General features: G+C 43.0%; 1 protein-coding gene across 1 annotated transcript in view; it reads right to left on the reverse strand.

Moving 5' to 3' along the window:
* Positions 1-3,888: 3,888 nt before the first annotated feature.
* LOC311506241 (uncharacterized protein) overlaps positions 3,889-12,535 on the reverse strand; it is a 125,758-nt gene continuing 117,111 nt past the window's right edge. The window contains exons 3-4 of the mRNA XM_084570123.1: positions 6,670-6,876; positions 3,889-4,251 (exon numbers count right to left, since the gene is read on the reverse strand). Coding sequence (XP_084426249.1) covers positions 6,688-6,876 — 189 coding nt within the window. The 3' untranslated portion in view covers positions 3,889-4,251; positions 6,670-6,687. The remainder of the gene's footprint in view (positions 4,252-6,669; positions 6,877-12,535) is intronic.

Here is a 12,535-nt window from a genome sequence, read left to right on the forward strand (position 1 = left end):
CACACTACATTAACTTTGACAGAAAGATTTATTGGACTGAATCCAGTCGACCCTAGGAGAAGACAAGGAAGACAAGGACAGACTTTAGGAAGCTACAGGAGACCAACTCTAGGAGAAGACAAGGAAGACAAGGACAGACTTTAGGAAGCTACAGGATATTGAACATCAGACCGGGACTGAATCGGGGACAAAAAAGCTTGATCAGGACATCAAGTTTTGGAGCAGTTTAAAGCAGGGTTAGGCTATCAAAAGATTCCCCAAGCTTTGAACATCTCACGGAGCACAGTTCAATCCATCATCTGGAAATGGAAAGAGTACGGCACAACTGAAAACCTACCGAGACACGGCTGTCCACCTAAACAACAAGGACAGCACTGAGGACACAACTATCTGACCTTTGCCAGATTTGAAGACTGTTAAAAGAGAACCACAAGAAGTCCCGTTTGCAGGTTGCCAGAGAATTGGGGACAAAAAAACTTGACTGGGACATCCCGATTAGGTTGAAATAAACTCTCTAGACATAAATGAAAGTCCTAATATCTTCACGTTTTGCAAGTCAAACCAACTGCAGAAAAAAATGGACGAAGCATCTCAATGAAAGCAGAGCACCAGACGTGAAGAGAAAGAAAAATAAATCTGAGTAAATCTGCACCACAAAACTTTTTCTTCTCTCAGATACTCACGCTGACTTCTCTCCCTCTGAGGAAAATCCTTCACTCAGAGTCTTTCAGCTGCAGCAAAGACCTTCACTCAGGGCTCAGATTTGGTTTCTACAAAGAATAGGGGGGGGGGGGGTACTGGCACAGGAGACGGTACAGGAGAGAGGCAGAACAAGGCAGGGACACGCTGCGCCGGCTTCCAATTAACGGGAACAAAAAAAACCCTCATTGTTTTTAAATCACTGACACTTTCCTCCATGCTGTCCTGAAGCACCACACACACACACACACACACACACACCATTGTTTCATCTCTTAATATCAGACAGTGTGTGTGTTTCATTATCCATTAACTCTGTGACGTTACAATCAACCCAGATGAAATAATTAGTTCATCTGGAGTCTTGTCTTTCAGACGGACATCTCAAAGTGAATCTAAGATGCTCTCCTTCGATTGAACCCCGTCAATAAATCATCCTAAAGTTCGATTTATTTTATAATTTATCTGAGGAAAAATGTTTTATAGCCTTTTTGCATTTCCTGCATCAAGTTACACACTCGTTAGGTTGCCCACTGTTAGCACTGGTGGCTTCTGGATGCTAACGGTTGCCTAGCAGCGGTGTTCTCGTGGCTTAAAGCTGACGTTACCAGGACTTCAGGTGCTGTAACAGCAGCAAACTGGGCCATTGAGACTTGGTTTGAGGGTGAAGAGGCATCATCTTAATGGACGATCCAGCTGCAACTGTTCTGCAACAGTTCCTCACAGGGAGGTGTTGTAGAGTCTTATGTCCTGAGGGACAAACATCCTCCTCAACCTGTCCATGGAGCAGGACAGAGACAGCAGCCTGTCACTGAACCAGCTTCTCTGTCTGACTGTGGTGTCCTGTAGAGGGTGGTGGACATTGTTCACGATGGAGTTCGTTCAGGGACTCCAGCTCTGTCCCTACCACAGAGTCCTCCTTCTGGACCAGCTTGTCCAGCCGTGAGGTGTCCCTTCTTAGTGCTGTCTCCCCAGGACACCACAGCGTAGAAGAGGACACTGTCAACGATAGTCTGGTAGAACATGTCCAGCAGCTTCCTGCAGATATTAAACCACCTTAGCCTCCTGAGGACACAGAGACGGCTCTGCCCTTTGTTGTAGACTGAGTCTATGTTAGCCCACCAGTCCAGTCTGTGATCCAGATGTGGACCCAGGTACTTCCAGGTCTGAACCACCTCTACACACTCCCTGTTGATGGTTACAGGCTGCAGGTGGAGCCTGGACCTCCAGACATCCACAACCATCTCGTTGGTTTTACCTGCATTGATCAGAAGGTGGTTCTCTCTGCACCATGAGATGAAGTTGTTCTCCAGATTCTTGTCCTCCTGCTCCTGTCCATCCCTGGTACACCCCACCATTGTTCTCATCTGAGAACTTCTGCATATGACATTACTCTGAGTTGTACTTGAAGTCCGAGGTGTACAGGGTGAATAGGACAGTGGACGTGCAGTTCCCCAGCCTGACATACTGAGGTCTCCCAGTGAGATAGTCCGTTATCCAGGAGGTGAGTTGAGAGTTTACTCCCATCTCCGTTAGCTTGTCTCTCAGCAGCAGGGGCTGGAAGACATCACTGCTTGTAAATGAATCCAAAGTGAATCAATAGAGCAAGAACCCGTGAAGGATCTCAGAGATCCTGGTCATGGAGGATCCAAAAATGAGTTTCTTGAAGCTGTTTCATCCAAGTCTCATCCAAGAGTTGGGGTCTAAACAGGAACATTTGTGTGTGAAACTCACATGACTAGAGTCTGTTAATGTGTCTATTAGTTTATCAAACTGGAGAAGAAACTCTTCAAGAAAGTCCAGTTGTCCTTTTTTAGCGTTTCTGGAAAAGATGCAAGAGCTGCATGAACACACATCATGCAGAAATCACCAGTAAGACTTTATTACGCTGCAGTTTTGTTTTGTTTTTTTGCCTCCCTCCTCCCGACAGCAACTACAAACAGCCGCGTTGACGTGTGTGTCGCGTGTCGGCGCACGTGATAATAACACACACCTGCAACAGAGAGCTTTCATAGGCTGAAAAGACTCTTTGTGTGTGCAGAGAAAACACGGCCTCCGGACCGCCGACGCATGGTCACAATGGACAGGAAAGAAAAGCGTCGGTTCCACTCGTGAGCTCTTAACATTCCAGCTGAACTCCGGAGGCAGCGCTGAGGCCTTCTTAGTATTATTTGCGACAGAGCTGATGAAACAGGGACTAAGCGGAATCATCCAGCTGAGAGGAAACGAGCTGGATATTTCTTAGAGGAAGCCGTTGATTACTGTAGGAGACAGTGTACCAGCTTCCTGTGGCTCAAAGCGCTCTGCAGAAAGCTCAACCTCAAGTCATGTGATTAGAGCAGAGAATAAAAGCACGTAATCCCTCTGGTTTCAATTATTGAATTTATTTATAGCTGCAGCGAGGCACACTTTATTCACGTCTGCTGTGTGCTATCAAGCTAAATGCTCGTATACAGGATAACCCGAGGGAGAACGTATGCAAAGTAATGCAGAGGCAGGAGGAATCGGCCTCGGCGATGCACGGCGGGCGGATGGGTGGCGTCACGTCGTGTGCATCCCTGAGAAGTGTCCTGCTTCAGGTGGACACTTGTCTTTGCATCTATTAAACGCTCCCAAGGTCGCACCGTGCGTTCGGACCGTCTGTTTTTTTTTCCCTCAGCCCCAACACCGTTCGACGGCCCAGATTTCAGCGTCCTTTGATCGCTGCTTCCTTTAGCAGAATGTATTGTGAGAATAATTCATGACATGCAGACCATTTCAACCCGATGATCACAAGGAAAAAAGAAAGAGAGAGACAGAGAGAGAGAGGGGGCAGAAATCAGGTTCAGAAAATCTGTTAACACACTATGTTGGTTTAGCTTTCAGCAATTGAAGCAGCATGAAATACAAAAAAAAAAACACAGAAAAGGAGAAGAAATAAATAAAAATAACACATGGATTGACCAGGAAGAGCCTGAAGTCAGCAGTAGAGGTATCTACGCTTCTGGTTTAGTCTTAGAAGACATTGTCTGCATATCATTTCATTAATTTATGCTCTCTAACAAACATGTGATGTAGACAAGTCTCCTCCACTCCTTCACCTCCTGAATCCCCGCTCGAGACCCGAACCAGAGACGAGAGGATTTTAGGCCGAGTCGTCGCTCGCTGAGAGCACCGAGCTCTGCACCGAGCTCTGCACCTGATAATAAAGTGGGTCCTGTCCTGAATTATTAATAATAAGTGCTTTGCTTCCAAAGAACAGGGATCAGCGCCCCACGGGGGAGAAAAATCTGATCTACACTTGGACTACACACAGCACAGCGCATTACCTTTCAGTGGTGGAAACTCAAAGACAAATGCACCAGAGAAGAAGAGATGCTTTACATTTAATTCTTTTCACCCAAAGCCAATTTTGATTGTGGATAGTATGTTGTTCTCTTCTCTTTTACGTCATCTTCAAGTCGTAGTAAAGCTGAAATTCTCAGGTAAATGCATGAAAGTCTGACACGCTGCAGTAAAGCCTGTCCACCAGTTTTCCAGTCGATGGTTTCCAGTCCAAACACAGATCAAAATCTGCCAAAACACATGAAAAAACATATTTAGTTTGATTGCTTGCACTAGCGTAGCCTGTCATAAAGTAGAAAGTGGCACAAGCGTACTGTCTTGGGAAGAGTAAAAGCACTTTAGTCTTGTTTCAAAGCAGCATTAAAAAGTAATGAGCAGAACAACATTAGCTCAAACCAGTGTACATTTAGTTAACCGGTATTTTACAAACAAAATAAAAATTTAAATCACCCAACTGAGCGTTAAACTGCCCAGTTTGGCAACACTGAAACTTGATCTGAACGTCTCTCCCTTGGGAACTGATTCTGCTCCAGCAAAGATCTGACTGGGCCAATCAGATCGTTTGGGGGCGGGGTTTAATGAGGTGATGGACCATAGACAGTATAAAGATGAACAGCTCCTCTAAAGTAAAGCCAAAGCAAGTAGAGCTCCCCCTGGTGGCTGGCTGCAGTATAGATCATAAGCTCCGCCTCCTCCATGTTAGTGGGCGGGACTTAGGCCAAACTAAAACACTGAAATGCACGTCAAATAATTTTTTTCAAGGATGGTTTCTGTCATTTTAGGTAGTTAATATAATGTTGATGAATGTTCAAGTGACATTGTTTTGGATAAGTTTTGTTTTAGTTATTTGATTTGCGTAACCTACGTACGTACGAGACATTTCTACTTCTGCGCTCGTCAGTCTGGCTCGCTCTGTAACAACTCCACCCAAACACTAGTCGGCGCTGTGTCTTTTTTTTGCCAGTCGGGTTAATGTTTGTTTCTACTTCCTTCATTTTCAACAATGGCAATTTCGCAGAAATTTTGCCAAATTCGAGTCGTACAAATCAATTTGCAAACTGCAGAGATGGAGAAGCAACCGGAAATACTAAAGAGAAAACACGCTGCTACCAAGCGGACCAATCACAGCTCGTCAGGCTACGACGCTAGGGTCTGGGCTGTCGCTGTAGCTTCTGCATCAACTTAATGCAGAAGTCTAAACCGCCTATAACAGTCATACAAATCACCTGAGTGCCGTGGAGTTGGATTAGTTTAAAACTAAAGGTCTCTGATTGGTCGGAGGACTATCAGATTGATGTAGATGTATTTTCTTCGCTGTATAATTTCTGTAACGTCTCGTAATGTTGCTGCAAATAGCACAGGCTGTTCTCATAGACAGTCAGTTTTAACTGCTGATGCTAGAATATTATTTTATTCCAAGAGGTCTGGAAGCCTGACCAAACGTCCCTGGTCCACAAAAGTCAGGGAAAGTTTGGTTTGGAGTCTCTCTGTTGGGAACTGATTCTGCTCCTGCAGGAGGCGACCAATCAGAGGATGTGAAAATGTAAATAACTGCTTTATTTGAATAGGACGCTAGCTTCCTTCCGACGTCAGTCCTTTCCAAATTTATTTCTCTTCTGCAGAGACACACTGTGCATGAACTCCGTTGGAAACTGATTCTGCTCCTGCAAAGATCTGCCGGGCCAATCAGGAGACAACTGATATGAAGGTATTTTTTCTCTGTATCTACTGAAACGCCCCCAGAATGAAATCCAGATCAGTCAGCTAGAGATCAAGGCTATCCTGTGAAACTAAACGAGTCAGAATGTACTCGCCATGCTTCCCATGGAGAGGGAAGCAGTCAGGAACACGTCTGACTTCAATTATTGCTGTAACTGATAATGTTACTGCTTTAAAAGAGAGATGAGTAAAGTCTGGGCTCACATCAGTCCGGCTGACTTGAAGGCATTGATCTTTTGCGGCAGCGATCTAATTAAATGTTTCACGTCTTTGGACGCATGGACGGATAAAGGATAGATCTTTCATGCCTCATATTTGAAAAGGTGCATTTTCGAACCACGCTGGGATCTTCTGCTAAACCTGAACCAAGCCAGCGAGAGAAATGGAAAAACAAAACTTGAAATGAGGATTTTGAGTCTCCCGGCTGAAACCGACACAAACCTACTGATTCAGTTTTGTGATTTATCTCACGATCTGCAGTGAGACTGTGTTTAGTGCTGCTCTAGTATCTTTATCTTCTTATACGATGCAATTTAAAATCCAAGCAAGGGCTTTCTATCTGCAGGAATTCATATAATCGTTGGTGACTCTTCTAGGAGAATTGAATTATTGCGTTTCAACAAACACAAAGTGCATTTGTTTCTGAGGTCATGAAAATGTAATAATCACGTTAGAATCATCACCATCCCTTAAAAAGTCTTCCAGGCCCCCTGAGCTCCCGTTAGCTTTCTCTTTCTTCTGCGCTCCTCGATCTGTCAGAGCGGTAATTCCCCTTTACTTTGAAGACGAGGATTTACTTTGGGATGTGACAGAATTCTGTAAACAGTGTTTTTTTTTTTCTTTCTCTCACATCCAAAAGTTAAAATGCATGTGGCGAAGCGGGTCGGTGTCAAACGGGGACAGAGGCGCTCGACTCCCTCGACTCACCTGGAGAGAACCTGAGCGTTACTGGAGGCCCTGCTGGCTCCGGCCCAGGCCTGATTTTTGTTCCAAGGCATCAGAGTGTCCCGTCACGTACTGGAGGAGGCTCCGGTCGGCCCGGTGCAGGGAGGCGTGGAGGAAGCCTGAGGAAGAGTGGCAACGATCCGCCTCGCCTTGACATCCGCCTTCCTCAGGGAGACACCGACGGGACACCTATCCAGAGAGAAAGCATAAAGTTTCCAAATATTGCCGTGCCTGTCATATCGTCTCTGTCTCACTCGTAGGTTGACCGTCCAGAGCAAAACAATACTTTTTTATTAAACAGGAAAGAGAGATCTCCCTCTTCCCCCGTCTTCATCAAACCAGTCGGTAGCTGCTTATTAAAAAAGCATTTCAAAACCGACAGTCTGAGCACTCTCTGCACCCACTTCCTGTCAGCGTCATCACTCATTCATAAACTTTTCTCTCATGCAGGAATTAAAGGTGTTTAGCTGAGGCACAGCAGGACGAATCAACAGATCAACCCCACTAAAATCTCAGGGGCGCCAGCTTTGAACCTGCAGGAACGACCTGCGGAGAGCGTGAGTGGCGGATTAGAGATCCACCTCCACCCAGGTGACACCCACCTGTAGCTACACATCGTTCTTTAGCGTCGTACCAGTTTAAGCTGACGACGGAGAGCTTCAGTCAAACTGCGAGCTTCACTCCTTTTTCTTCATTTGAACTTGAAAGCAGCCGAGACGCCCCCGTCGGGACGAGACATTATGGGGGTTTTTGTGCAGAGTCTCTTGAGCTCAAACGCCAAGGGAGCTCCAGCTCTCCTCCCTTGTGCTCAGCTCACTCTCTGTCTGGCATAGGAATCTTTTACGGGGAGAAATGAGCAGGAGGTAGATGAGAAACAAAACAGAAACTAATAAGAAGGCTGCCTTAACTTCTCCTACGCCTCTCAGAGTCTCCACGTTCCAGTCAGCGCGGTGCAGGAATGAACTACTAGTGGATGCAGGAATATATTTGCACCTGCAAAGTTATGCAGAAGAATATATTCCTGCATAACTTTTGTTTCGTGTCTGTTTGTGTGCACACTTGTGTACGCTGCCGGCTCAGGGAGCGGTGACGGCCTGACGGATGTCTGGCCTGGTGAGATGATGACAGGTGAGGAAGGAACGGCGAGAACAGGAGGCGACCAATCAGAGGATGTGAAAATGTAAATAACTGCTTCATTTGAATGGGACGCTGGCTTCCTCCAGACGTCAGTCCTTTCCAGATTTATTTCTCTTCTGCAGAGACACACAGTGCATAAAAACATGCACTCTGGATCAACTGGATAGTCCTCCAACCAATCAGAGACATGCAGGAGTTGCTCAGATGACGTGTATAACTATTGTTGCTCTTCTGTCCATCACATAGACTGTATATAAATATGGATGATGCATCTCCTCTTCCTCTCATTGGGCAAATTGACGCTTTCTTCCCGGGGATACGGGTGGCGCCATCTTGCGACTTTGGAGCCAGAGTCTGATTAGTACGGTCTGAGGGTGGAGCCACATGGAGCCGTAATATTGATGCCCCGCCCACACTTCCTCCAGACTCACTCACGTTTTCGTTTAATTAATACTACGTTCTGCTCTACCTCCACCTGTTACAAGGAAATGGTGGGTTAGACACTGGACTTGTTCTTAATCTTTTTTTTACAACTCTCACGGTTCCACAGAACCGCTTTATGGAGTGGCTGGCATGGCAACTGGTAGTCTGGTAATTAAAAAAAACGTATCCAAAAGATTGACACGTGAACATTAACATTATAATGAACGTCAACATTATATTAACTACCTGAAATGACAGAAACCATCCTTGAACATAAATTATTTGACGTGTATTTTAGTGTTTTAGTTCGACCCAAGTCCCGCCCACTAACATGGAGGGGGTGGAGCTTCTGACCTATACTGCAGCCAGCCACCAGGGGAGCTCTACTTGCTTTGGCTTCACTTTAAAGGAGCAGTTCCACGCTTATCCTTAATATATTTTCCATACGACCGAGGAGGCCTTCAGTGCCCAAACATCAAGTGGTACTACTGGGCAACTCAACTGCGGTCCATCATGTTCTACTTCTCTTCCGAAAAAAACCCTGCCTGGAAGGACTTGGAATCCTACTCGGTGAGGCCTAGCTTACCACTTAACTTGTTTTTGTATTCAGCGGACCGGAAAACTTTGAGAAAAAATACAAATAACCCTATTGTACTAAATATGATTGACATCTGGTTTGATACTTGTAAATATTTGAACATCAATCCGTCTTGGTCACGTTTTAGTCCTATTTGGGGTAATGCCTTTTTCAAACCAGGGAGTAGTGATCCAGGATTTCGAACATGGGCTGAAAAGGGATTAAGGAAAGTGCAAGATATGTACAGAAAAGATAACGTATTTATGTCCTTTTCAGAAATATCAACCAAATATAACATCCCAAAAACGCATTTCTTTAAGTACCTTCAAATTAGGAATTTTATATCGTCATCTCAACATTATTCATTGGACATACCTATTATTTCCTCATTAGAGACAGCAATTACAGGACATTGTTATGGTAAAGGTTTAATTTCATCGCTGTATGATTTGCTCATATCCGGGTCTGAAGAATCTTCAAATCATAAGTTGAGACAGTGGAACGAAGATATAGGGGATGAAATATCACTGGAAAACTGGAAAGGGGCATGTATGAAAGCTCAGAAACAAACAATTAACAGCAACTTGAAACTTATTCAGTATAAATGGCTGATGCGTACATACATAACCCCAGTCAAATTGCACAAGTTTAATGATAACATCCCTGATACATGTATTAAATGCAATGACGCAAGAGGAACGTTGTACCACTGCGTATGGGAATGTGTCAAGGTGAAATCCTTCTGGCAAGATATTATTAATATGATTGATCAAGTATTAGCTAGGAAGTTACCGCTGGACCCAAAGCTTTTTCTTCTGGGTATATATCCAACTATCCCACAACTACAAAGTAAAGAATCTAGATTTGTAGATATGTGTATATTACAAGCCAAACGCATCATTTCCCTTAACTGGAAAAATGTTGATGGACCAAGAATTGGCAGGTGGATCAAAGAGATGGCATCAAACATGATAATGGAAAAGATAACATACATTATTAGACAGAAACAACATGTTTTTGATGGCGTCTGGAGACCTTTTATATGTTTTTTAAGACAGGATGCCAATGTTGGTAACATGCTACAGCAGGAGGCTCTGAGAGAGTAGACTGTCCATGTGGTGCGACATAATGTCCTGAGAAACGCCCTTGAAATGCATCAGTGCTACAACTGTTTCCAATATTTATCTATTTAGTTAATCAAAGTGAGGGTGTGCATATATGTATATGTATGTGTATCTGTGTCCATGCGGGCATGTATATACGTTTTGTATATATTTAATTTGTATATATATATATATATATATATATATATATGTTTTTTTTATTTATTTATTATTATTATTTTATTTATTTATTTGTTTTGTTTTGTTTTTTGCTCTATTTTTATTTTTTATTATTTTTATTGTTTTAATACCTCTTTCTTATACTTTTTTGAGGGGAAGAGGGGAAGGGAGGGAGAATAGGGAGAAAAAGTTTGCTTTGTTGCATGTAATAGCGACCTACTGTTTTATTTGCTGTAATTTGCAAACAAAAACTAATAAATACATTTGAAAAAAAAAAAAAAGGAGCAGTTCCTCTGTCCATCTTTATACAGTCTATCTCCATCACCACATTAAGCCACGCCCCCGAACGATCTGATTGGCCCAGTCAGATCTTTGCTGGAGCAGAATCAGTTCCCAACAGAGAGACTCCAGAACAAACTTTCAGTGTTGCCAGATCAGTCAGTTTCCTGCTGAACTGGACATTTTAAAATATTATTTTGTTTGTAAAAATGTTTTAATGCTGCTATGAACCAAGACCAAAGTACATTTCAGCTTGAATCTAGGAGAATAGAGTTGTAGAGTTGAGTCTAAACTGTTGATTATTCCCTCACAGAGAATATCCAGAGACGTTTGTCCAGCTGCAGCTGATTATGATAATATGTTGGCGGCAGTAGCAGCTTCATGGATTATTTTAACTGATGAAGCAGGTGATAAAAGAAAATGAAATTATCATCAACAACAAGTGAGTCGGAGGATTACATAACTCCGGCTCAGGCCGACAAAGACAGAATCCTGGTTTTTATCTTTATTATTTCTCCTGCTCAAGGGCAGCTGGTCTGTGTGGTGGAGAACATCTGAACCGAGGGGAAGGAAACACGCCATGCGGCGCTCCAGGCGTGGTTAAACTCAGCCCTGCTCTGCGTTTCAGGTGTCTGTAAGTGTGGATGGATTCTCACAGAACGTTCCGGTTACATAAGAACAAGGTCTCCGTCAGATCCATGAACAATCAATAACACACGAACCCTTTCTCTTTCCCTTCTCTGCACTGAAGGCCAAACACCATGCTTTCATATCAGGCTTTATTTTTTTCTTCACAACCAATCAAAGGCTCCAGAAACAGTCGACACAGCACCTGAAAGACAACAATGCAAACTCATAAAAGTAACCTGGGCAGAAAAAAAGATGAAGAAGAAGAAGGGATTTGGAGTAAACTAGATGAGCCTGTGGGAGCGCAGGGTAAGTTCTGAACATGTCCTTGGGATAGGAGATGACTCTGACTACATCATGATCCTCCACATCCAATAGTGCTGCGGCAGCAGAAAGCTCTGCTCGTTTTCACTCCTCTTACCACAACAGAATGAGGGGAAACCTCCAACGGCTCAATAAACCCAATTAGGGCTTCTCACTTTATATCTGTGGGGCTGAATTCCATTAAGGGCAAAAGAAAAACTGCACACGAGTGCTATTCATGTCTTATTCAGCACAAATGTATAACAGTTAAACTGTGGTTTAAAGGAAACTATCTTGTATTTAGGATTAAACACAGTGTGTATATAAAATGCAGTCTGACAGGAACAAGCTCGACTTTAGAGCAAATGTAGAATAATAGATTAAAGCATAATCATGAGGCTAAAATGTTGTCTCATCAAACAGGATTTCTTTTTCTGCACACGATGGCTCATTAGGCTCAAGTTTGACTTAGAAAATGTCAAAAAGCTTTGAAGACAAAACACTTCCTCATTTCAAACTGGTCCGTGTAAAACATGCAGCAATAACAGTAATTAATGTTTCCGGTAACTGCTGATCCGTCGTCTGCAGCAGCTCGAAGGAATTACACGAGTGCTATTCATGTCTTATTCAGCATGATTATATATTATGGATTAAACACAATAAGGATATGACATGCAGTCTAATAGAAACATGTTCAAGGTAATTTCTGAGAGAAGAGTCAGCATTTATTCTTCTTTAGATCAAATGTAGATTAACAGATTAAAGTCTAATTTGTTTTGCTACAAATTCATAAAATAGAATTTATTTTTCTTCACACAATGGCTAATTAGACTCATGTTTTATTAAGCAAATGTTAGCTATAAAGACAAAACACTTACTCATTTACAATGGAGCCATCTAAGACATGCAGCAATAACAGTAACTAATGTTTCCGGTAACTGCTGATCCGTCATCTACAACGGCTCGGAGGAATCACACGAGTTCTATTCATGTCTTATTCAGCATGAATATATATTATGGATTAAACACATTAAGGATATAAATTGGAGTCTAACAGAAACATATTTAAGCTCATTTCTGAGAGAAGAGTCGGCGTTTATTCTTCTTAAAAGCAAATATAGAACAACAGATTAAAAGTCTAATTATTTTGCTACAAAATTCATAAAATAGGAGAATGTTTCCGGTAACTGCTGATCCGTCGTCTGCAGCGTCTTGGAGG

This window comes from Chelon labrosus (genome assembly GCF_963514085.1).
Source record: "Chelon labrosus genome assembly, chromosome: 21".
Taxonomy (NCBI): Eukaryota; Metazoa; Chordata; class Actinopteri; order Mugiliformes; family Mugilidae; genus Chelon; species Chelon labrosus.